Here is a 26,428-nt window from a genome sequence, read left to right on the forward strand (position 1 = left end):
AGAACCTACCAGCCTCTGCCTGCCTGGCTCTCACACTGGGCATTGGCCTTTCTTCTATTATACAGACACAGTTTTTCAAAACAGACTGGCACAGAGCCCTGGCTCCTGGGGCTAAGACATCACTGTTGATTCCTGGTTGGTCCAGAGACTTTTCAGGCAGAAACTCTGACAGGTGCTCAGGGGCCCTGGTGACATTTGCTTCCAAGGTCAACTGAGGTCTCCCCTTTGTGGTGGTGCTGAGACAGGGGCTCCAGGTCCTAGTATAGATGGCAGAAGCACTCTATTTCCTGTCAACAGAAGGTCACGTCATCATAGAGGTGGCTTAAAGACACAGCCTAAGAAGGTGTTCACCCCCAGGGGGGCTCTCCATGTGGATTCCAGTTGGTCATGTCCATGGAAGGCCTTTTGGAACCCAGAGGTGACACCTTGCTTGGGCACCTTCAGACCTCAGTTCCAAGTAAGAGGCTCTCTAATCCCCAGTCCATCCCACCATTGACTCACTATTTGGGCTCCTGCCCCAAGTTTTCTAGACTCAAGCCAGATGGTGGAGTGTGTGGGGTGGCCCTGGTCTCTGCAGGTCCAGCTGTGGGAACAGTCTGGCAAATGGAAGTCTCTCACCTACCCTCCCAGCATGAAGCCCATGGAGAAGGTGTTTCCTTACAGGGCCTCTAGAGAGCTGGGGAGATTATCCCAGTAAAGTGCTTGCTTGGCAAGCATGAGAACCTGAGTCCAATCTTAGGTACCCACATATAACACAGGGCATGGCACTGCAGGCTTGTAACAGTGCAACAGAGATACAGATGGGTGGATCCCTGGAGCTTACTAGCCAGCCAGCCTCATCTAGTTGGTGAGTTTCAGGCCAGTGAGAGACTGTTTCAAAGCTACTTCCAAGGGACAACACCAACAAGACCTCTAGCCTACTCACACACACACACACACACACACACACAGAGAGAGAGAGAGAGATTGAGAGAGAGAGAGAGTTGGGGGAAGACTGGTCTATGCTGTAACTCCCCAAGAGGGGCAGCTGCGTAGACCAGGGGCTGCCATCACCAGGTCAAGAGTTGTCCTCAGGAGCTGAGCCACTGACTCCTGTTTCTGAACCACACACAGATACTTAGAGCATCTCTGCTCAAACATCAAGCTTGGGGAATCTGAGGACTGATGTCCATTGGGCCCCAGGCAGTTCTTCCTTCAGTTACTCCCAGATGCAAGCATTTTTAAACCATGGCCCTAGAATCCTGGTCCCTTGGAGCTCCAAGAAAGGGAAGGGGATTGAGCCAGTTCTACCCCAGTCCTCCAGCCCCATGAGTTACTCCCCTTCCATCTATATACACCACAGTCCCTACATCTAGATCCACCGTCTCTACCTCTATTGCACTGTTACAAGCCTGCAGCGCCATGCCCATGCTATGCCTGTATCCTGGATAAAGGGTTTACATGCAGTGGCCTGGGCCATCACCACCATAAAAAGCACCAGCAGGCCTTCAGGAGGTTCTCAGGAGGGGGTGGCTCAGCTCCTGAGAACAGCTCTTAACCCTCTGGTGACAGCCCCTGGGCTATGCAGCTGCCCCTCAGCTGCTGCAGAGCCATCCTCCAGCCTCTAGCACTAGTCCACGTGGTGATGCAACTGGGGTTTATTTTAGACCAAAGCCTTCTCCTCAGTCCAACACACTTGAACTTTAATAAAGCAAAGAATGACAAACCCAGCCTGCCTTTACAGACATTTCCAACATACGGGTAAGGCTTGGCCTGTATTAGGCAGAGGCTGGGAGAAGGGCCTCAGGGCCAGTGCCTCCAATAGGCAATGGGCTTGGCTGAATGAGAGGTTTGGACTGGGATCACTGGTCCAGCAATCGGGACAGGCCCTACTAGTGGCCTGTGCCTGGTACTAGAGGCATTTGTGTGACCCAGTGGTCACATGGACACCTGCAGAGTGTGAGCTGTTTCTGTTCTGGTCTACCCACATCAGTGTAGCCCTAGTCAGTCCCCCTGTCCTCTCATGGTTTATCTGAGTCTAGCTGTCTGCTTGTGCTTACCACACTCCCCAAACAGCTTAGAATTCTCCAAAGCCTGGCTGTAGGCTAGCCTGGGCTCCCTAGCTCTTCATCTTTCTCAAGAGTGCTTCTCTCAAAGTCAGGGCCACACGTCACATGTGGCTAGCTTCAACCTCAAAGTCAACTAACAGACATGAGATGAACCATGGGCAGAAGGATAGGTAGATGGGAGATGGAAGCAGGGAAGGATGGACAGACGGGTGATGAATGAATGAAGAGATGGGGGAGGAATGGCAGGTGATGGAGGATGGCTGAGTATCTTATAGAAGGCTCCATTACTGTGAGCCCCACACCCACCCCTACACCTACACCTACCCACACTCCGATACCCTCCCCCAGTGCCTGCCTTCTCTCGGGTCAGTTCAGTGTGGACAGGGAGGCAGGAAGGACTAGGATGGCTCCTGGTTCAATCTCAGAAGTGGTGACCTCAGTTAGTATTCTCATCTGGAGTGTTCAGTTCCAGCCTGAACCCTTCCCATCTGTCAAGCTGGTAGCCTGGCCACCTGGATGAGACTGTCCTCATCTCTGTTGGTTCAACATAGCTCCATGTCTGTCCTCGAAGAGACCATGTCAGGGCCAGGACCCGATGTATAGCAACAGCCCACGACCATATGTACATACACACACACACACACACACACACACACATACACACACACACACTCCTCTTTGGAGTGCCCTAGAGCCACTGGACACTGAACTGAGTATAAGATATAGGAAGAGATGGCATGCTAGAGCAGAGTCACCGACTTGTGACCTTCCAGTGTTCTCCAGGTCTCAGTGATGCCTGTGAGAAGGCTGCTGGCTGGCAGGAGAGCCCAGACTGGGTGGCAGTTGCTGGGCTGGGTTCCACACAGCTCAGTTGTGAAGTTGCAGCTTAGCCAGGACCTAACAGAACTCAACCAACAGTGGGGGAAAGGAGTGTGTGGTGGGGGTGGGGAGAAATTTATTGAGGTAGTTTACAGCCTGTGGCCAAAGAAGTCAACACTGGCTGAAAATCTAGTAGTTGTTCAGTTTTTGAGGCTGGATGTCAGCAGTCCCAGTCTGAAGAGCCTCTTGCCTTCAGTCTGTATTGGAGTCTGGGAGATGTAGCTTCTGGTATCAGTGAAGGACTGCTACAGCTGCAGGCTAGACGAACTTGCCAGTGAGATTGTGGGCAAGCAGGCAAAAAGCAGACTTTCCTTCTTCCATGTCGTTCCATGACATCTTCCATGCTGTCCATGGGCTGACAGCAGAAGATGCCACCCAGATTTAGGGTGGGTCTTCCTGCCTCAAATAATCTGATATCTTTATGCAAATATGAAAGGTCACCTCTCAGCAAGCATGCCACAGATGGGCACAGTGTACAGAGCGAAGAGCAGGCTAGACATTCTCTCTCTCTCTCTCTCTCTCTCTCTCTCTCTCTCTCTCTCTCACACACACACACACACACACACACACACACACACACACAGAGTACACATTTGCACAGTGAACAACCAGCATGACGTAACAGGGAAGCCCTACCTACCGCAGGTACATGGAGCTCACACAGGATGGGAGCTGGGCCTTGTGAGGCTGACATGCTTCTGAAAACACCTGTTATCACATAAATCTGCATCCGGCAAGCCCTGGTTCTCACAGATGGTGGGCCTGGAGAGGCGGCATTGCCCCTCTGGCCAGGAGTCAGAGGGAGGAGGACCAGGTTAGAAGAAAAGTCAGAACCCCCCACCAGCTCTGTATTCTATAGTGAGGCATGCAGCCCAGGGCTACAGTCTAGGTGCATGATGGTATGCCTGCTTGCCTGGCCAGCCTCAGCGTTGAGGTTAGGACTAGAGAACTACAAGGTGGAAAGACAGATGGTGCAGCAGGCTGAGAGGTCACCAGCCCATCAGCATGAAGCAAGTCACCAAATGAACAAACTGTGCCCAGTCTCAGATCTGTCACCCGGGAGCTCAGTTAGTCCTCAGTCAGAAAAGTAAATTCACCAGAGGGACAGAAGGAAGAAGGCATGTGGGCACACATGCAGTATACATACATACATACATACATACATGCAACACATTCACACATATATAATAAAAATGAAATAAATCTTTAAAGACCCAGCTCACTGGGTGTTTGAGCCCACATTCGGGTAGATCTTCCATCCTCAGTCACACTTAAATGTCCTTCTAGGCAGCTCAGGGGTGTGTCCCCCAGGTGTTTGCAAAGCCATCAGGCTCACAGTGGGAGTAAACCATTACTCAGTGTTCCAGTGTGTCCTGCATTAGAGTGTGTGTGTGTGTGTGTGTGCGTGTGCGTGTGTGTGTGCACGCTCACGTGGTCATGGGAGAGGCAGGAACAGATCATCCTCCTTTCAATAAAAAAGTTAGACATTTGCCACACTTTGAACAGTGAATTTCTTTGTTTTTATTATTTAATTTTTTGAGAATTTCGTATGAGTACTGACTGTATTTACATCATTTCCGCCCTTCCTTGTCCCCTCCAACTCCTCCATCCCCAGCTCCCTCTCCTAACCTCTTTTTCTATAATGATGATTGTTTTATACACACACAACCTACTGAGCCCATTTAGTATTGCTCATTTGTAAATGTGTTTAGGGCTGACCACGTGGGATTAGATTACCTGTCAAGGGCTCATCCCTGCGTAAAACTGATTTTCCTTCATTTACCAGCAATTGGTTGCCTGTAGCTCTCCATCTAGGAATGGGGCTTTGTGAAATTTCCCTACCCACCTGGTATATCAACTGGTGTTGTTATTGTGCAGGTCTTGTTTAGGTATCCACATGGTTGAGATTTCATGGTTACAGCATTCTCAATACATCTTCAAGATGCTAGCAGCAGGTATCCTGGTGTTCTCTCTCTCTCTCTCTCTCTCTCTCTCTCTCTCTCTCTCTCTCACTCACACACACACACACAATCTTTCCTCTCCCTCTTCTGAGATATTCCCTGAGCCTTGAGTATTCTTTGTGTGGTGGTGGTGGGGAGGGGACCCAGAGCATCCCACATGCTAGGCAAGCTCTGTGCAGGCAGAGGTCAGCGATCAGCCCCACTGCACAAGACTCACACTGTTCCACCACATGGATGACATTACTGCCAGTGGCAGTGTTAATCTGACAAGCAGATTAACACTAACGAGATTTCATGGGACTGTGTCACTAAGTACCCACAGGCACCCTAAGACCGAGGCAGCAATTTTCCCTATTCTATAGAGAAGGGGTTTAAGGTAGCACATGGGGTGCAGACCATCCTTCTTGTGCCTAGAGAGTCATGCAGAGGAAGTCCTGCAACCTAGGGTGAGCACAAGGACAGACAGATGCATTATGGAGAAGCAGGACCACCGTGCCTACCACTCTCCACCTACCTTCCCAGTGTGAGGATGCTAAAGATGTCAGAGAGGGGTGAGGATAATCCTACACTCAAGACAGCCACAGCCAGCACCCCTGATGAGGTTTGTTTGCTAGAGAGAGTGGCCACAGCCCTCAGCAGCTCCTGTGCAGCTGTGACCTTGTGATTTGCAAGGAGCAAGCAGCTGGCTCACACTTGATGACCAGTAGCCTGCCAAATGCTCTTAGAGCCACGCTCTGTCTGCCTTAGGGCCTTCACGGCTCTTGGAGAGGTCTGGTCAGCTCTACTGCACAAGTCTTCAGACTGGCCCACTGTACAGATGATGTCATGGTCAGCCCACCAAGGGCTATAAATGCACAGCAGCAGATGGGACCTGACTCAGGAGACAGCTGGGCAGGCTGCTATGGACAGCCACACTCTAGGTCCTCAGCTCATGCTGGCTCTATGTTGAAGGACTAGTCAGGTCCCTGTAGCGGTCCACCTCTCCAGCCATACCTGGGGCCTTAAACACGGCACTCTGTGGCCTTACTGAGTTGGAGTGATGGGAATGGCTCAGCTTTGGCAGTGAGGGAACGAAGGCTGCTGTAGAGTGACATCCACCCTGGCTGTACAACACCATCCCTACTAGACATGTCTCCACTCCTTTGGACTGAGATGCCAGAGCTCACTGGGAGAAGAGGCAAGGCCCCTCGGGGTCCTGATCCACACACAGCTCATCCCCAGCTAGGCAGCTCAGCCATTGTCAGAGGATACGGGAAGGAGGGCTCAGACAAGTGGGACAAAGGGATAACTAAGGATGAGCAGAGTCTGATGGGTCAGGCAGGCCTGTCTTCCCAGCTACTCAAGAGACTTAGGCAAGAAGATCACAAGTTCAAGGCTGGCCTGAATTCTAGAGTGAGGGCAAGGATAACCAAGATAACTTAGTGCGTGAGACCTTATCTCAGAATCAAAAATAAAAAAGTCTGCTAGGATATAGCTCTTGTCTAACAGGTGCAGGGCCCTGGGTTCCATCCCCAGTACTACAATAATAAAATGATTATGATGGTGGTGGTGGTGGTAGTGGTGGTGGTGGTGATGGTGATGGTGATGGTGATGGAGGTGATTATAGCAGTAATAGCAACCAGGAATGAAGGCAGCTCAGATTTGACAAGGCAGCCATTGCTCCAACACAGCCTGACAGCATGTGGGGAAAGCTGCTTAAAAGCATACCAGAGGGAGGTATTAGGTGAAGATGGATGGCCACAGCCCCCAGCAGCTCGTTTCTAGGGGCAACAATGGTTGCTAAGAGAGGAGCTGTTGCTCGGGTTTGGGGGGGAGCATTTTGGACCCAAGGAAAGAGCTGTTAGTGGATCCCTAGATCTCTGACAAAAACTCCTGAGCCCACCCCACCCCCACCCCCACCCCGTAGCAGTGAGCAAGGGAATGGGTGGGGGTTGGGGGGGCCTTTGCTCTGTTCCTATATTCTTTGTGCTCTCCACAGTGGCTGAGGGACTCACACCCACTCTGGGTGGATGATAGGGCAGACGGGAGGCAGCTTTTAGAGAACATTTGTGAGCAACCTATACCAGCCAGCCATCAGGCAGTGCAGGGCAGGGCCCAGGGCTGAGGATGAGCATCATGACCAGGCATGGAGGGTCTTAGAGACTTTAGTGGGATATGAGGTATTGTGTGGAGACTCTCAGAGAGATTTCAGATGAGTAGAAGGAATAAGATCAGGCTTCAGAATGGAGTTAGCCTTCGCATGTTCAACTGATTTCAAAACTCCACGGTGGAGAGGGTAGCAACCCCCAGGCCATCAGTAAACTGCCCAGTTAGTGCCTTATTGTGCCTTTGGAATTCTGCATCTTTGCAAGAATAAATGATTTGGGGGGGGGGAATATCTGTAAGAAATATGGTAAATCTAATGACTTAAAAACCATGCATCCAGACTGGCCTGCTGGAATCCGCTCAGACAGCAGGGAAGGCATCTTTAAGGAGGAGACCTGGTGTGCAGAAACAGATGGCCTGCACTCGACTCTGGATGCCACTAAATGGACTAAACAGTCCCAGGGAGCCAGATGCTGAGCACTTCAGAGGAGTATGTGGAGAGGGGACTGCCAAGTGGGCCGAGAGTAAGCTTTGCAGGACCAGGTCCCCGAGCAGAGACCCTGGTGCCTAGAACCTGAGGGATGGTGGGGAGTTGGAGCAATATCTCCAGCATGCCCACCTAGACCAGTGTGCTGCATCCTGCATGGTCTGGTCCTGGAACTAAGGGATGGAGAAATGGTAGACACTGAAGAAACCACAGATACATATACTAAAAGTATTGGATCCAGTGGGCTGTGCTTGCACTGGTGGTGGAGGGCACCTACTACGCACTCCAGAAACTCAGGATGTGTGTTATGAACAGCACAGGAGGAGGGGTTAGCCTGTCTGGGTGGAAGGTCTTATAGGGCCAATCTCAGGTGGGAGGAATACAGGGACCAGCTGTACTGCTGACTTGCACACACTGTCCACATCTGTATACAGACCAAATGGAGGCTTTGCCAATACCCTGAGCCTGGCCCAGGGAAGGCTTTGCCATTCCAATGGATCTGAGGTATCAGCATCCTAGACATAGCTGTGCATGTCAACAGTATTCATTCACTCAGGGCTTCATCCATTCTCCACAACAACACATATCAGGGAGGCAGCAAGAGGATGAAGAAACTGGGCTATTTGCTTCAGCTGTTTGTGAGACCAAAGGACTGAAGTCATCACCAGATCCACTGGTCGGGGCCAGAGTGTGGCTGCAGTGTGCAGAGGCATATCTCTGGGCAGGCTGTGTACCACTGACTCTAGGGCAAGGAAGGTATGGTCAGCCTGCTGCCCTCATCCCAGGTGGGGAGGGGATGCACAAGGGCTCTAATTCCTTCTCCATTCCGTTGTTCTTTTGTGTTGTTGCTCCTGTTGTTTTGAGGCGAGGTCTCACTGCATTACTCCCCCTGGCCTACAGCTTGCTAAACAGACTGTGTTGGCCACAAACTCACAGAGATCCACCTGCCTCTGTTTCCCAAGTCCTGAGATTAAAGGCAGATACCACTGTGCCCAGTTTTTATTGTTTTTTAAAGACAGGGTCTTCTGTAGCACAGACTGGCCTGAAATTGGCTACATGGCCAAGGATGACATTGAACTCCTAATGTGCCTGTCTCCACAAGTGCTGGGATGACAGGTGTGTATCAGCGTGACTGGTTTATGAAGTACTGGGGATCAAACCTAGAGCGTCGTGCATGCTAGACAAATCCACTACCAGCTAAGCTGTATCCCCACCCCACCCCCAATCTCCTTTCTCCTTTTTAACAAAAAGATCTAGGTATTTGGTTCTAAAGTTGCCAAGGATGGGACTTGTGTGAGGAAAGATAATCAGACGTTCAAGGACATTCCTAGGTACATAGGAAGTTTGAGGCCAGCCTGAGCTACATGAGACATTGTCTAGAGAAATGGTGGGGGAGGGAGGAAGTGGGGAGAGGGAGAGGAACCCATCCCAGTTTAAATGGTTTGCTGTCCTGTTCTGAACAGGACAGGAGGATCCTGAGCCAGGAGACAAACACTGGATAGAAATTAAAGCCGTGCACACACTCCATGGTCTTGTTGAATAATCATGTGTGCATACTAGCTCGTGAATTGCGAGAAAACACCACGCTCCTGCAAGACTCGGGAACAGGGGAGGAGGTGGGAGCACGTGGAGACGCCCTCAACTGTCTCCACTGTGTTCCTAGCAGCCTAATGCTAGTCTGAAGCAACACAGCTTGTTTACAGAGGACAGTGAATGCAAGCTTATCTGATGCTTTTAAACAACAACAACAAAAGTCTTTCTGAGTTCATTATGATGAAGGAATCAGATCGTGAACCAGAAATAATAAACGAAAGAAGAACTACACTGTTCCCTTGTGCTTCTCTTTGCAAGGTCCCCAGACAGGGCGAGTTAAGAAGTGCTCATGCTCCCTGCCCCTTCCCTCTCCTCTCTTAGTTTTCTTTCTATGGTGTGTGTGTATGTGTAATCTCTCCTTCTACCATGTGGGTCCTGGGCCTTGAACTCATTTCATCAGGCTTAGCAAGCAAACACCTTTATCCACTGAGCCATCTTGCCATCCAGGGAGTGTTCTCTAAAAACTGTTCCAAATGGAACAGGAGAGATGGCTCAGTGGTTAAATGTTAAGATCACTTTCTGCTCTTGCAGAAGACCCTGGTTCAGTTCCAAGCACCTACATCAGGCGGTTCACACCTGACTCAAACTCCAGTTCCAGGGTAGCTGCCATGGGCAACTGTACTTATGTGCACATACCTCTACAGACATTTTATTTTGTAATTAATTTTGCTTCATAGGGGGCAAAGTGAGGGCCAGGGAGATGGCTCAGTGGGCAAAGGTGCTTACCGCCAAGACTGACCTGCATCCCAACTCTGGACTCGGTAGAAGGAGAATACCAACCCCTGCAGGTTGTCCACTGACTTTCACACATGCAATTATAAAGTCTAAATTTAAAAAAATAATAATAATGAAAAGTACAAAGCCCCAGATTTCCTTCCCGTTTCTAATTGGTTATGACCTGTTGGTCATGTGACAGCTGCCCTCTTCATTTCTCCCAGTTGGAATCTGTTATGTGACTGCTGACAAAGTGTGTGTCGGTAACTGAGCATCCTCTGTGCTGTACATCCTGTGGGTTCTGAGCTATGTGTGCTGACAATTGTCCACCATTACAGTACCACACAGATGGTCTCATTAGGCAGAAAGTCCACTGGGTTCCGTCTGCTCTCCCACAAATTAGAACCACTGACAGCCAATGCTATCTCTGCAGTTTTCTGTAGTCTTGAACTTGGATTCAGGGCGCAACCTTTTCATTAAGATTAAGATTCCACACAATTAAGATTTCCCTATTTTGTGTGTGTGTGTGTGTGTGTGTGTGTGTGTCTCATTCTTTTTTCAGTCGTTGAATGATGTTTGTGTAGTGGTACCACCAAGAATGTGTTCGTCCACTAGCCTACCAAAAGACATCATAATTGCTTCTAAGTCTTAGCAATTAAGAGTAACATTTCTAGAAATATCCATATTCACGTGTTAGTGTGGACCTAGCTTCCTTGGGTAAATACCAAGAAAACGGGTGGCTGGGTTATACAACAAGAATATGTTCCATTATATAAGAAACTGGCAGACTGGGGGCTGTGAGCCCCCACCCCTACCTGAAGAGTCATGGATAATTGATGGCTTCCAGGAGAGGAAGAGTCAGTTTTCTTTAAGGGTGTGACCCCTGGTAGGTTGGTCACACACCAGTGGATAGTGCCACACGTAGGTATATATGGATAGTACAAATTGGACTCATGGGTTATAACAATCAAATTTTTTTTAAAAAAGAGGAGATGAAGTTGGGAGAGGGTGGGAAGGATGGATGGGAGAGGAGTATGATCCAAATACACTGGATAAAATGAACAAATTATTACACTATTACATTTTTTAAAAAGAAGCTGCTAGTATATTTCTACAGAGGCTGGGCCATATACAGGATGGGGGGTTCCTCAGAGCACAGTGTTTTCATGAGGTTGTCCTAATGGGTCCATGACAGTACCCCTTGTCCTATGAATCTACAACTTCTTAGTACCACATTGTTCAGGTTCAGCTAAGAAATGTTTCTCTCTCTCTCTCTCTCTCTCTCTCTCTCTCTCTCTCTCTCTCTCTCTCTCTCTCNTCTCTCTCTCTCTCTCTCTCTCTCTCTCTCTCTCTCTCTCTCTCTCGCTTTTTTTCCTGTTGCTGTTTGGGGGAGAATATGTATCCTAGTTACCTTTGTCAACTTGACACAGCATAAAGTCATCTGAGAAAAGAGCCTCAATTGACATAGTAGGGCCTTACTATTGTAGGTGGCACCATTCCCTAGGCTTATGGTCCTGAACTGTATAAGAAAGCCAGCTGAGCATAGGCTCATGAGTGAGCTAGCTGGCAAGCAGCACCCTCCATGGTTCCTGCCTCTAGTTTCCTTCCCTGGCTTTCTCACAGTGCTGGACTCTGACCTGGATTCTAAGCCAAATAACCCTCTCTTCCTCGAGTTGCTTTTGGTTGGGGTGTTTTATTACAGTCACAGAAAGGAAACTAGAACAGTGTGGAATTTTTGAGGTCATGGGGCCAAGCAGAAGATAGCGGACTACTGGCTGGTAAACCTTGAGAATAACTCCACTTCCTGCCCTGCTTCCTAGTCTGCAGAGATGTAAGCCAGCGAGCACACCTAGCCCTTCCTGCCCTTGTGCCTTCCCTGCCAACAGGAGCCCTTCCTTCCTCCCTTGGCACACTTCTTATTGGGCTACTTGTGCATGGAGCCGGCCTTTGCATACTTATTAGCCCTGTGTCTGTCTTTGTTGGTGGTTACCAGAGCAGAGAGCTCACCCGTTTCTAATTCAGTTGTTTGCTTCCTTACTGTTGAAGAGTTCTTTGGCATTTTAAACACCAGCATATATCTGATGTGTACTTTGCACAGACTTTCTTCCCCAGTCTATGGCACTTTTATTCTTAACAGTAGGTCTTTCTTCATGCAAACCTTCTGCTTGATGCAGCCCACCATACCCACAAGCCCTTCCTAGACCCTGCTTTGGATGCTGTATTTGGAGACTCAAGGTCACCTGGATTTTCTCTAGCATTATCTCCCAGGAGTATCATAGTGTGGAGTGTTATATTTAGAATTGTGATCCATTTTGGGTTAATTTCTAAAGGTTTAAGGTCTGTGTCAATGTTCAGTTTCTACACGTGGGTGTCCGATTATTTGGCAGACTGTGAGAAAGCTTGTTCTTTCTCCACGGCCTCGCCAGTGAGCCTTTGTCAAAAGATCAGTTGGCCAAACTATGGGGTCTATTCTGGGCTCTGTGTTACGCTCTGCTGACCTTCCATCAGCTCTCCCACTGGCACCATGCTGTCCTGCATCCAGCTGCTGGATAGTGCATCTCCGAGTCCAGTCATCTTATGTCCGGGCTTTGTCCTGCTCCTGTGTCCCATTTGCTAACTTGATCCGTAACCTTTCCAGGTAAATTTTAGGTCAGTTTCCCAGCATTCACTTACAATGGGTCTAGCTAAAAGTGACTCTGTTAGAAGCCTCTCCTGAATATGAGATGTCTATACGGAGCCCCAGGTATTTGGTGTAAAAATTAACATTAAAGACAAAGACCAAACAAACATACTACAAAAGGGATGGGCTGGCAAGATGGCTCAGTGGCTAAAGGTGATTGCTGCCAAGCCTGATGACTCAAGTTCCATCCCCAAGAGCCACAGCACAGAAGGAGAGAGCTGACTCCTACAAGCTGTCTTCTGACCTCTCCACAAGGTGCGCTGTGGCACATGCACTCACATAGACAATCACAAAATAAGTAAGTTAGTAAAGAACTAAAAACACATGCCATGAAAAAGATGGGAGGGGTCACTGTGTGGGGAGATGACGACTATTAAACAAATGTGTGACTCGTGTGCTCAGCAAGATCAAAGAAGATGCCGCCTCCCTGAAGTAAGAACAAAACGCCCTTCTGAAAGGGAACATTCAGAGAACAAAATAAGAGTTCTAGAAAATTTTAAAAACACGATGGCAAATGTGAGTATTTTGATAGATGGACTAGGAGATGACATCGAAGAGAACCTTTGAGAACAGAAGAGATGGTGAGGGATGGAGGGAGGATGGGGAAGACATAGCCCGGCCTTCCATGAGTGAAGACACAGCAGGGGATGATTAACAAATCATGGGGGAAAACAGTCACACTATACACACCAGACACACCAGACACCCGTGAAGCTCAGGATGTGGACAGAAGGGACTCAGAGAATGTCACACAATAGTAAAACATCGCAGTGGGGCTCAGGAGATAGCTCGGTCAGAGACACACTTGCTTTGTTAGCACAGGAAGCTGAATCTAATCCTCAGAACCACATCAAAAAACCCTGAATGAATGAATGCTAGAAATGGTGGAGCATGCCTTTAACCCCAGCGGTCCTCAGGCAGAGGCAGGCAGATCTCAGTGAGTTCGAGACCAGCCAGGGACACAAAGTGAGACCATGTCTCTAAATAAACTGAATAAGGTGGTGAATGGTTGTAATCTCATCCCTGAAAGACAGAGACAGGCAGATCCCTGTGGCTCACCGACCAGCCAGTCCACCGTACTTGGTGAGTTCAAGACCCAACCCCCAAAATTAAGTGATCATTCCTGGTGCATGACAGGAGTTCTCTTCTGGCCTCTGCAGGTATACACACACACACACACAACTGTCATATCTCTTGGTCCCTCTGTAGCAGGCTTCACACATCTGAAATAAATGGAAGCCAGCCTTCAGAACCCTCAGGATCACTTGATATCTTCATTGATTTGTCTAACTGTCCTATCAGTTTGAGAAAGGGGTGTGTGATGGTTAATATTGTCAACTGGGTCTGGAATCACCCAGGAGCACTCTGGACACATCTTTAAGGGATTATCGAGATTAAGTTCCCAGGAGCCATAAGCCTAACCTGTTTTTTTGGCACCATCCCCTGGGCTGGGTGTGCTAGGTTGAAGGGAAGGCAGAAAGTAAGCTGAGCGACAATGCTGTCTCCCTCTGCTTCCTAACAGCAGATGCAATGTGACCAGCTGCCTCTTGCTTCTGCAGCCAGGCCTTCTCTACCATGGTGGGCTGTACCCCTACACCACGACCAAGATAAACGCTTCCTCCTTTACGCTGCTTCTATAGGGCATTCAGTCTCAGCTTTAGAAGAAAGGATTGGTGGGGGCAGTGGTGTCATTTTCCACTCTGTCTGTGGGTTGCTGAGCTCTGTGTGTATTTATGCAAAAGTTTACACATGTTTACACAGGTAGGGGGTCTTTGATATTCAACACATGTTTATCACTGCCTTGATATCTTCCCTCTTTACTTTCCATAATGCTTTTTCTTTCGTTTTAAATTTTATTTCAGGTATACGATGTTTTGCATGTACATCTGTACACAACATGCATGCAGTGCCCATAGAGGCCAGAAGAGGGCATCAGATCCTCTGGAACTGACATTACAGATGAGTTAAGTTACCTTGTGGGTGCAGAAACCAAACCTTGGTCCTCTGCAAGAGCAGCCTGTACTTTTAACGCTCACTCGCCTCTCCAGCCCCATTAACACAATTTTGAGGTAGAAACCACAAAGCATAAACCTTGACCCTTTAAAGTGTACATCCCACTGGGTTTTAAAATTTTTTAAGCACAATAAGACTGTAGAACAAGATGTTGCCCCAAGAAGCAATCTCACACCCATGATCCTCCTGCCCATCAGGAGCCTCTGCGCATAGTCTTCATGTGTATTCAGCTGCTTTTAATATTCCTAGGCATGTACCTTGGTGTAGAGTTCCTGGGGTCATGTAGTGGCATATTTGACAGGTTCCCAACAGAACACCGTGCTACTGCTTGAAGCAGGCTGGCTTGTGGTTACTGATGGAGCCTCCACCCTTACACCGACTTTCACACTATCCCTTAGTGGCTTCACACTGAAGACATATAAACTGGCTGGAGAGATGGTTCTGCATTTAAAAGCACTTGCTGCTCTTCCAGAGGATCTAAGTTGGGTTTCCAGCACCCTTGTCAGGCAACACACAACTATGTCCCTCCAGATCCAGGAGATGTGGCGCCCTCTTCTGCAACTTACAGTCAATGCATGCACATAGGGTACATATATAGCTCCCCATCCCCCCCCAATACACACATAATTAAAAAAAATAAAATAAGCTCTTTTAAAAAGAAAATCTGTGAATAGCATTTTAGATCTTTCTTTTTAATCCATTTTTAGATCTTTTATATCTCTGGTGTTTCGTTTTGTGGTTGTTTTTGTTTTTGAGACAGGCCTGGGAGTTCTGTGTGCTGGGATTAAGGGTATATGCCTCCATGTCTGGCTAGGCCTGCTTGTTAATTGGAGTTTTATCCTGCTAACATTTAAGTCATTACTGACATTTAGTCTGGATCTGTGGCTTTGCCTTCTGCCTATCTGCTCCTTTCATCCTGTCTCCCCTTGTGGCTTATTTGTTCTTGGACTCTGTTTTGGTTTGCCAATGGGCTTTAGTGTCCCTCTCTGCATTCCACATGGCTCAGGTCACAGGCACTCCCCAATGCTCAGGGCCTACTTGGAGTTGGTAGTACAGATGTGACATAAACTTTTTATATGTTGTATTCTAGTCTTTCGTGTCCCTGTATCTGAATCTGCACGATCACAGATAGCCCCAATACCGTTAGTTTTGCCTCAGGGGACACACAGTTCTGTGGACAGCAGAAGAGTCCATTCCTCAGCCAATCTTCATCCACTGCTAATGCCTTCCAAGTCTTTCGAGTGTTGGAAACGTTGCCCCTGACTTCTGGCCTGTGGGGCTTCTGACATGAAGTCCTTTGAAGCATCCCTCTTCTCTGGTCTAAGGTATCCACATTGCCTTCCACTTCCAGGGTCTGGTTGTAATGTTCCTGCCTGAGATTCACTATATAATTTGAGGTTCACAGTATTTCTTGAACCTTTAGCTTTACATCCTTCACCAAATGATGTGTGTGTGTGTGTGTGTGTGTGTGTGTGCCTGTATGTCTGTGTATGTGTCTCTGTGTTTATCTGTGTGTGTGTATGTGTCTATGTATGTGTGTGTGTGTGTTTCTAGCTTCTTTCTCATCTATGACTCTAGCTAGTCTCCTCTCTTTCAGAACCCCACATTACCTTTACATTAAGCTACTGGCTGATGCCCCATACATCCTTAAGTCTCTGCTCATTTTTAAAAGCTGTCTTCTTCTGACTCACTGCTCTGTCATCTTTGCTCTGCTGCCAAGCCCACCCAGGGGAGCACTATAAGAATTGTGCTAACACCCCTGTGTGACACTTCCAATGCCATGCCCGGTCATCTGTGTTTCTCAAGCAGGCTTGAATTGTGCCCTGAACGTTGTGACAGTTGGGGCGTGGCAACTTTGGACTCTGTTACAGTTCCCAAATGAAAATTCATGTTTTCCGTGGAGCTGACTGCCACCTTGATTAGACTCTGAGGCCCCACTCTGTCAGTGTTGCTTGCAGTAGCCGAAGCTCACGGTTCCATCCCAGTTCTTTTGGCCCTTTTGGTAGTTTGCTCTGAGACTCTGTCTCGCACACAGAGCTCACACAGTCAGCCTGAGATAGGGGGAAAGTTCACCCAGCTGCTGCCCCTTCACTCCTTCCTGCTGGGACCTGTGGCCACCCTGAGCTCTGCCCTATGCTCCTCCAAACTGGTGTGGCTGCAGTTTTCTCTCAGAGCTGCAGATGAGCCACAGGGCACTGTTCCCAGTGCCCAACCAAAGCCTGCCTGCCTTTGTTTGCACTCCAACACTGCCATCTCTGCTTCCATTCTGGTTTGGGTAGGAATTGTGGCTGTCCAGTCTTCACAGCTGTTACCTGAAGAAGAGTTAGAGTCAGGGGCTTACTTTACCATGCCCTCCACCTTCAAGTTTTATACCCAGCTAAGCTACTGATTACATTTGAGGGTCATAGGGCAGTGTATCGAAAATAGTCTCCAAATTGCTATTAGGAAACTCCACTCCCCCCTAGCAACACCACCAAAAAAAGAGCATTTTAAACCAAATAAACCATTCACACACCGAAAGTCTGAGATTCAATTTGTCCACCATGAGTATCTGAGAACACCCAGGGATGGTGGCATAGGGACCTCAGACTAGCCTAGAAAACTTGACTATGCAGTACCAATCAGAAGTCCTCAAGAGAGACCAGAAGTAGTAACACATACTTGAAATTCCAGCACATAAGAAGCAGAGGCAAGAGGGTCACCGATAGATAAAATTTATCCCAAGCTATATAGTGAGTCCCAGGCCAGCCAGAGCTATATAGTGAGACCCGGTGTCTAAAACAAACCAAGAAAATCTCAGAAGACAGTTATTCACATCAAAGTTAAAACCTCATGGACTGTGAAAAGGGAGTCTCAGAATTAGAGAAGTGTTTGGGTTTGAATTTCTGTTAAGTACACAGAAAATTAAACCAATAAAAAAAAAAAAAAGCAAAGCAAAATTATTTTGCTCCGGGGAGGAAAACCATACATGAAATGATAAAGTAACCAAATCAGAGTATATGGTTTAAGTATGGGAGGATTATCGCACAGTGGAGAGGAACAGTGGATGTTGGTCTAGTTAAATGTGATGTAAATGCATCCCAAGAGTCAGAGCTGGAAGCACAGCAGGAGGGCTGAAGGAAAAGAAATACCGGCCCCAAAACTCCAGTCTTCCTTTCCATAGTGGCTCTTCCACGGATGAAAGCTCAAGTGTAGTTCACAATAAACAGTCAAGAAAGTCAACAGCAGGGTCAGAATTGGCTAAAGGCCTTGGTTGAGAACAGGGCACTGAGCAGGAAGTCTCCTCTGTCCGCTGTCCCCACACAAAACTCTGACATTTAAGAAACACTCAGTTTGAAGACCCAAATTCATTATGAAGGACTATATAGGACCCTGTTCTTCACAAAACAACTAAATCCCATTTAGCCTGGTTTATCCACTCTCCATAGGTCCACAGCTGTGTGTAAGGATGTATGGCAAGGCCCATTGCTTCCTTAAGGGTAACTGGATCAGCTTTTAATACAAAAACAAAAACAAGCAAGCAAACAAAAAAATCTCTATATTGGGTAAACTGCAGGGGCACTAGTATGCACACAGGAGCGCTAATGAGGCCCATGATACTAGTGGGATATGTCATGGACCCTAGGGAGGACTGGGCAAAGGCATATGGTCTGTGCAACACAGAGACTCCTCACCAAGACCAGCTTCCAAAGGTGACAGCCAGAAAAACCCGGATACATTTTCCTTACCACAGCAGGGATTAAGTTCTAGGCTTTGTAGTTTCCCAGCCTACAAAATGGCTACAAAAACCAGTTTTTTATCCCTTCTTGCTGATATGACATGTGGCACTCGTATCCCCCCACCCCCACCCCCACCCCGTGGTAACAGACACAAATTGCAGGTTCAGGCCCTTTGTGCTTTAACCCCATGAACGTTAAAAGTGGTACTGAGAGTCAATGAGGGAGGTGCAAGCCTTCTTGCATACTCTGGCTCCCATCAGCACACGAAGCATCTATTTTCAGGATTGTGTCTGGCTCTAAGCATCCAATGCACACTAAACTGGTTTTTGTAGCCATTTTGTAGGCTACAAAATGGCATATCACACTTGTATCATGTGCCTCATTAGAGCTCCTGTGTACATACTGGAAGCTGATATGCAAAGAAAGCCACATGGCCTTCAGCTCTGACCCGAAGGTTGGGGCAGAGTTTGTGCAGAGTTCAGTACTTTTGAGTTTTGCTTTCAGTTTTGTTTCTGCAAATCAGGAAGGATGTTGGAGTCCCACATGGTTGCAGGGAGGGAGAGAAGGAAGGATGAAGACCACAGCAATGGGGCCCAGGTCAGTGTGCCTCCATCGTGGGCACTGCTGTGTCAGCTACTTTTCATGGTAAAATGTCATAAGCAAAAGCAAGCTGTGGGGGAGTTTAATCTGGCTTACTGTGCCCAAGAGTTAAGAGTCCATCATGGCGGAAGATATGGCCGCCAGCAGCTAGCATCGTGGCAGGAGTGGAAAGGTGAGAGCTCACATCCTTAACAGCAAGCACAAAGCAGGCAGCAAACAGGAAGTGGCATGAGGCTTCCTGTCTCAAAGCTCAGTCCCAATGACATACTTCATTTAGCAAGGCCACACCACTTTCTCATGTTTTAACCACCAACTCAAATGCTCAAATCTCCAAAGGACGTTTCTCACTCAAACCACAATATTTCACTCCCTGGCCCCTATATAGGCTTGCGGCCATACCATAATACAAAATGCATTTATATAATCCAACTTCAAAAGGTCCCCATAGTCTTTCACAGACTCAACGTTGTTTAAAAGTCTGAAAACCTCTTCTGAGACTCAAGGCCATCTTTTAACTGCAACCCCCTGTAAAGTCAAAAAAAAAAAAAAATTACACACTTCGAACGTGTACTGGCACAGAATATACATTACCATTCCCAAGGGAGAAATGGGGCATCGTGGGGAAACACATGCCACGGCAAGATGAAAAGCCCAGCGGGACAAACAGCAAAACCCATAGCTCCAATATCAGGTGTCCCTGCAGTTGGAAAAGCCAACCTTCTGTCTGGGAGAAGGACTGTGCCTCATCTTCCCCTGCAGGGAGAGGTTGGAGGTGTGGGGCAGGCTCTGGGACTCCACTGCCCAGCCTGGGATAGGGACTTTGTACATGGCACAACCAACACTGTGGAGGATGACAGCAGCATGGACACACCTGCCCTATTCCTTCTAGAAGGTTCTCTTGTCCTCTGTGTGGGAATGGGAGGAGGCACAGTGCTCTGAAGCTTTGGGGAGAACGGAGTCTAATGACAGAAAAGGAAGGCACCTGGAGAGACAACTCCTAGGAAAGAGTCTCTCATCAGGAGTCCACATCCCTGTGTCCCTAGCAAGCCCCAGTGCAGTAACACTGCTCTCTGGACATGGCATGTTCTTGCCCTCTGGACCTGTAGGCAGACGTGATTACCTGCACAAGTCTGGAACCATTCCTTTTCTGTCATGGGAGGGGGGAGGGGCTCATGGCTCCCTGTCCATCCTCAAGAATTTATAGACCTTTAAGGATTGCTAGAAAGAGGAGATCACAAGGCCACGCATCCCATGGACATTTGTGGGCAGCTAACAGTTATCAGGATGGCTAGTCACTTAATCAGTGCCAGGGTTTCAGCTGGCTATAAGTTGCCCAAGCTCTCATAACACCATTCATTGCAAAGCAGGGAAGTGTAGCTACAGGACCTGCCCACAAGGCCTGCTCCTTCCTGAGATAGCATTTCCCAGTGTCCCCTTCTCTCTGAGTTCCCTCCATAGCAGCACTGGCCCTTGCAGGCTGTGTCAAAGCTACTCTGTCACCTCTGCAGGACTTGGGGATTGTGGCTCCTTCCCTGCCTCCCAGCTTCTCTTCAGCCATCAGTCTCTCCCAGGGAAGCAGCTGGCAGGGGTGCTGCCTTCCCCACCAAGGCCTGTGTGTAACTGTGGCATGGCAGGTAAAATGCTGACTCTTAAAGGGCCTCAAATGAAGGGTAGTAGGTAACCCAGCTCCAGGCTGAGCAGCGCAGCATGGCTGGTCACTGGTTTCTGTCCAAGGCTGTTCAGTTGCTGTTCTGTAATAAAGTGCACAGTCCAGGGAGACAGAGTTATTTTCTCCCTGCTTTGGAGGCTTACAGGCTGTTGTGCCCTTGATGGTCCCTCACAGGGGAACAGGCCTTGGTACCCTTTGAAGGAAGCACCCATCAATTTATGAGTCACCCTTGAGAGAGCCCCTGGATGGAATGAAAAGGAGCATGAGGTGAGCACCAACATTCATCTCTAGCTGCCTTCTGAGTGTGGATACAACGTAACCACCTGCCTCAAACTTCTGTCTCTAGGCCTTATTCTCCACAATGGACTGTGCCCTCAATAACTGAGAACCAAATAAGCCCTCTCCTTAAACTGCCTGAGTCAGGTGTTTGTCCCAAAGGCCTCAGTCACCTCTGGGGTAAGGTCTGTGCCATGAGGTCTGTGCTGTGACAATTGTGACTGCTGGGATGGCAAGCTTACTGAACCCCTGAACACCCAGTGAAGCCATAGCTCCACTCCTGTAGCCTCGGCCCAGCTCTGCTTCTTTGGGAGACTCAGTATTTAGTTTCGTGCCTTGACATCATTTGTCTAGTAACAACTGTGTGTCACTGGGGCTGCATGCTTCAGGCTTCAGCTGTTTTGTGACACTTGGAGCCCAGTATTCTGACATTTCCCAAATTTGGCCCAAGGCAAGCTTGGAGGTCTCAGTATCCATGCCAGCCCTTGCATCCGTGTCTGTCTGATAGGCACACACTTGTGGTTCCATGGACTCCATGGGAAGACAGTCAGCAGGACAGGGGCTCCTGCACAGCCACCCATGTCACTGTGTAGGGATGGGGTTTGGAGATTTGTATGAAAGTGCTGGAGTTCTTAAGTTCCAATAGCTAAGTGGTATCCAACACTGCTGGGCAAGATTTGGCCCTGGCAATCTTGATTGGAAGACACAGTGCTGGGATGGACATGTTCACAATGTCCAGCTTCCAGCCTGCCCATCCTCAAGACTCTGGCTTTGGGGACAAGGCCTAGGGGTCAGGGGGGTCTACTCTATGAGGTACAAGAGCTCTTGGCAAAGGGTCGAGGTAATGCCCACCTCTGTTCACCTCTATGTCTGCTTCTTCCTTGGGGATGGCAAGAGAGTGCCTGATTCTGAAAACCCAGGTGTTCTGAGCCTGGGGTTGTGTTCACCGCAACAGTGTTGGGATCCAAGCGTGCACCCACCGCTATCCCAGGAACACAGGGATCATTTTCCCTCCTCCCTGCTGTGCCAGGGCAGAAGCATCATCTCTCTTAGCACCTTGTAATGGCAAGCTTTTCTGCCTGTGTGTGGAATAAAAGAGAAAGCCTAGAGGCAGTGAGCCAAAGCACAGGAGAAGCAACTAGAGCCAGGTCTCCACCTCACCGTAAGAGGGGAGAAGCTGTTCCTATATCCAGCCCTGGAAGCCTCCTGGGCAACTCTTGAGAATTCTGATAGGTGGGACCCACAGGTCCTGGCAGAGGATACTGAATGAAGCATCCCCCCCCTCCCAGTGTGGTAGCCCCTGCAGCCACAGCAACACACATGCTGACCTCCCCAAAGCAACTACTCATCCATAGAGACCAATGTCCCCCAGGTCTCCTGTAGGGTAGCAGCAGCACGTGCCTCACCACCTCTGCCTCCTCTCACATGTTGCTGACCTGCCATGCCTCTCTCCCTGCAGGTTAACAATGAAAATGTCGTCAAGGTGGGCCACAGGCAGGTGGTGAACATGATCCGCCAGGGAGGGAATCACCTCATCCTTAAGGTCGTCACGGTGACCAGGAATCTAGACCCTGATGATACAGCCAGAAAGAAAGGTGTGTGTCCCTCAAGGTGTTCTTCAAGGGGGAAGGCAGGGGCCGTGGGGAGGAGAGCAGGATTCTCTTCAGCTGAGAGCCAAGGCAACGGTGTATGGCTCAAGTTTGTGTCCCAGGCCATGATATTGAACCTGAGTCACCATTCTCCTAAGGGAGGCCATTGCTGGGTCAGCAAACAGGTACCAAGTGCAGAACAGATGTCTCTGCCCCATTGGTAGGACAGATGTCAGGGATAAAGGAGTCCTTCTAGCCAGCTGTCCCTAAAGCAGCTCTGTCACGGAGCCAGGGACAGCTAGGAGAGGATGTCAAGGTGCCCATATAGCAGAGTTTACTCAGTAGCAGGGCTGTCTAGGAGAGAGGGCTGGAAACAACTAAGACCACAGTGAGAAGGGAGGGGAATGAAATTTCCTGGATACCAACAGGCCTCTTTCCCCAGCTCCTGTGAAGCCTGTGCCCCTGCCCTGACAATCTGGCAGGTAGTGGCAAAGCCACCTATTCCACCATCCTGTCACAGTCAGAGGTGCACAGACAGAACAGAGCCTGAGGTCCCCTCCCAGCCCAGAGCACCTGAGAACCTGAGAAGTTGCTGCCAATCATGGCAGCCCAACTGTGACAACCCTACCCCCAACTACCTGTCAGCATCCTCCACAAAACACAGATTGGAGGGCCTCTGCCTCTCAGATTCTTCCTGTGTCCAAAAGTTAAGGACACAGGGTGGGATATAGGATGGGGTGAGGCCTTCTGGTGATTCTCATACTTGCTCTGCCTCTGCCTACCCTTCAAGCTCCCCCACCTCCAAAGCGGGCTCCGACCACGGCCCTCACCCTGCGTTCCAAGTCCATGACAGCGGAGTTGGAGGAACTCGGTAAGGCTACCTCGCCCTGCTGCCCTCAGCCAATGCATGACCTCCTGCTGGCTGGCTTGTCTGTGCCCCGCCCCTGCATGCCCTACAGCTCCATGCTTCGCTTGGCATCTCTAGTGGGGACCGAGGTGGGACCTATAGGGATGGGGCTGTTTCTCTTTCTGCTTATCTAACATTGTTTTGTTTTGACTTTTTGGGCCTCTCACTAGTGGACAAAGGTAAGCAGCCCCGCTGGCCCTGCAGCAGCATCCCTGCTGCCTCGGGCACCCTCACCAACCCCACCTCAGCCTGGCCTCTAGCTTGCTCCAACCACTGAAGGCCCTGCCTTCAGGGACTCTTCAGACAATCTCAGCACACCCAGCACTCTAAAAGGTCCTCATTAAACAGACTTGGCATTTGTCCCTTTAGAGGTAGATGTCGCAGGGGGATCATCAACCATTGGAACCATTAAGAAAAGGGATGACGCGACTAAGAACCAAATCCTGTGTGTCACCCATGTGCCACCAGGTAGCAGGGAACATCTGCAAAGAGGGTGACTCTGAGCCAGAGATTGTGAGTGGAAGCACTGACACCAAGAAGGGCTGGTGAGGGTGGACTCCTGGGCACAGAGGCAACTGCTCAGATGCAAAGCTAGTAGCTCTTAGTGGTGTCCTGCCAGGATGTCACTAACAACCAACAATATTATGTGGGAAACCCGCATGTCTCCACCAGCATGGAGCAGCCTCCTGCCTCCTTGCTCATGATAAACATTGTCTTTCTTGCTGCTTTCTTGGACTCTGAAGCTCGCCTCAAATTGTCAGTTTTCTAGAAGAGGGTACCCTGACACAGGAATGCTTCTCTACCCAGAAACTGGAGTACCTCTCCTTCCAGCCATGCCCCTGACCCTATCATATCCCTTTAAACATTCCACTGGGAACATTCTAATTGTGTCCCCCATGACAGAATATCTGCCCTACTTACGATGGGCCAAGGCCAGCCTGTCCTACTGAAGGGGCTGCTACCATGTTCCCTAGGAGTTCATTAACCAAGGGCTGTCTCCAGCTCCCAGGGCCTCTAGCTCCTGGCATCTCCGGCTCCTGGGACCTCCAGCTCCTTGGGTCTCCATGCCCTTTTAAAGGACCCCCCCTGTCCCACCTCACGAAGCTCAATCCCACCTGTGGAGTGCTGGTGAGATGCAGGGGCCAAAGTAAGAACAAAAGCCTCATAACCACCACACAGGGCAGGGCAAGAAAAAAAGAACAACCAAGGACAAACTGTGAGGCCACTCTGCACCCCTGCCTCTCACTCCCAGTGGTCTCCATGCTGCTTCCCCTGTCTGTGTCCCATGATCACTGCGTTGAGTAAGACCCCAGGTGTGGGCCACAATGGGAGGGTGCCACCGTGGGTGGCTCACACGCTTCCCTTTCTGTTTGCAAGCCTCAGTCCGGAAGAAGAAGGGTAAGGGAAGCATCCGTCCCCATGCTCTTGCCCAGTAGAAGAGAAATCCCCTCGTGACCATCGTGTAAAGCCCAGAGTGTGCTGTGACCCTTGTGTCGTCTTCCCTATTTGCGGGGGTCATACCTAAGAGCTCCTCCCTGGGATGTATCCTGGTCTGGTCTGTCTGATCTGCGTGGCTTCCGTCTGTGACCCCCTTGACCTATTTGTAAGTCCCCCAATCTATGTCCACATCAACACACTGACAAAGTGCCAATCCTGGATAACTCTTGCTGTGCCTGCCTGGCTGCAGGTGCGTTGACTTCTCTTCTGTGGGGCTGGTCAGAGACATCCATGTGTGCTGCCTAGCCACTGAACAGACTGGCATCCAGGCAAGGGTGAGCCCAGGCTTTTTTCCTCTTCAGCTCCCCTCACACTGGGGAAGAGGGAGCAGTGTGGGCCTTTTGGCTGCCTGTCCCCAGGCTCCCATGGGAGGGGAGCAGACATGACACAAGTCTCATGAGTAGCCAGGCAGAGCCCTGCCTCCTTCAGAGCACCCCGTTACAGATGTATACCCCTGGCTGCTCATGACTCACCAATACTGAACCAAATACAACATGTGACCCAGAAGTATAATCCTAAAACATCGTTCCCCAAGGCTGAGACAGACAGACCCTAATTAGGCTAAGGAAGTCCCTAATGATTGCTGAGCTCAGTCTGAGGCCTGGTGTGGACCTAGCTTCCTAGATGCTCACTTGAGGGATCAGGAATGCCTGAGTCCAGCAGGATCAGCTTCACAGCAGGGCAGGTACCCTGGAGCTGCCAGGGTAGTCAACTCAGGACTAGCAACCATCTTTACAGCAATCCATGCCTTTACCACATTGGACTCCAGCAAGCTCTGTAGGGTTCTCCCCTTGCCTAGGGTATGGCTGATGACCAGTCAAAGCCTACCCTTCTTCTTAGGGGTCCTATATTTATATTACTATATGAGCACCCCACCCCTATCAAAGGCCAGAACCAACTCTAGCCTGTCAAACGAGGCATGCCACTACTGTGGGCTCCCAAGGTCCAGGGTGGCCCACCAGAGCTGGTGAAGAAAAGCACATTGGCAAGAAGATGGGATCTGGGCAGTCAAGTCCCTGCCCGAGGGCACCTCCCACTGAGATGCTGCAACAGCTGGAGACAGAGGGTTTTTAGCCAGCACGAGGTGAATCCATCAGAGATACATGAGTCTCAGATAGTAGAAAATGCCTTCCGTGTTAGCAGCAGAAAAAAAAAAAAAACAGTTGAGAAGCAATGCCTCAACCTAGAACTAGAGCAGGGGGTAGGGATGAGGGTGGAGGCAGATGCCAAAGGAACCAGTAGTCATAGTCAAGGAGAAGGGACTAGGGGTGGCTGTTCCCATAGCTACTGCATCTCTCACCTTACTTTGCAGAAGCCCTTCACTCAGTTGGTACACTAGCACCTGCCATGCATGCCTTGGAGGCAGTGTGGGCACATGGTGCCTGAGTGTGGAAGGGTACTCAACCATGGCTCCAGTGCCTCCCACAGCGTGTCCAGGCTCCCTGGGAGGGCTGCCTACCTGGAAGGGAGTACACTCCAGGGAAGCAGGCTAGAGTGAAAGAACTTGCTCTTCCCAGCTGCCCTGAGCTGAAGAGTGGCCCCACCCCCTGCAAGTCTGTCTACCCAGAAACCATGAACTAAACCACATTTAGAAATAAGCTCTTTGGCTGGGTGTGGTGGCGCACACCTTTAATCCCAGCACTTGGGAGGCAGAGGCAGGCAGATTTCTGAGTTCGAGGCCAGCCTGGTCTACAAAGTGAGTTCCAGGACA

General features: G+C 49.5%; 1 protein-coding gene and 1 long non-coding RNA gene across 3 annotated transcripts in view; one reads left to right on the forward strand and one right to left on the reverse strand.

Annotated features, from left to right (window-relative positions):
- Positions 1-26,428, forward strand: part of Shank2 (SH3 and multiple ankyrin repeat domains 2) — a 449,788-nt gene that overhangs the window by 400,847 nt on the left and 22,513 nt on the right. For both annotated transcript variants that reach the window (XM_029479123.1, XM_029479124.1), the window contains 4 exons: positions 22,184-22,319; positions 23,104-23,184; positions 23,391-23,399; positions 24,598-24,618. In XM_029479123.1, the coding sequence (XP_029334983.1) occupies positions 22,184-22,319; positions 23,104-23,184; positions 23,391-23,399; positions 24,598-24,618 (247 nt within the window). The remainder of the gene's footprint in view (positions 1-22,183; positions 22,320-23,103; positions 23,185-23,390; positions 23,400-24,597; positions 24,619-26,428) is intronic.
- LOC110299499 overlaps positions 1-26,428 on the reverse strand; it is a 39,262-nt gene that overhangs the window by 6,014 nt on the left and 6,820 nt on the right. The gene's annotated exons all lie outside the window — the stretch shown is intronic.

Source organism: Mus caroli, chromosome 7, assembly GCF_900094665.2.
Source record: "Mus caroli chromosome 7, CAROLI_EIJ_v1.1, whole genome shotgun sequence".
Taxonomy (NCBI): Eukaryota; Metazoa; Chordata; class Mammalia; order Rodentia; family Muridae; genus Mus; species Mus caroli.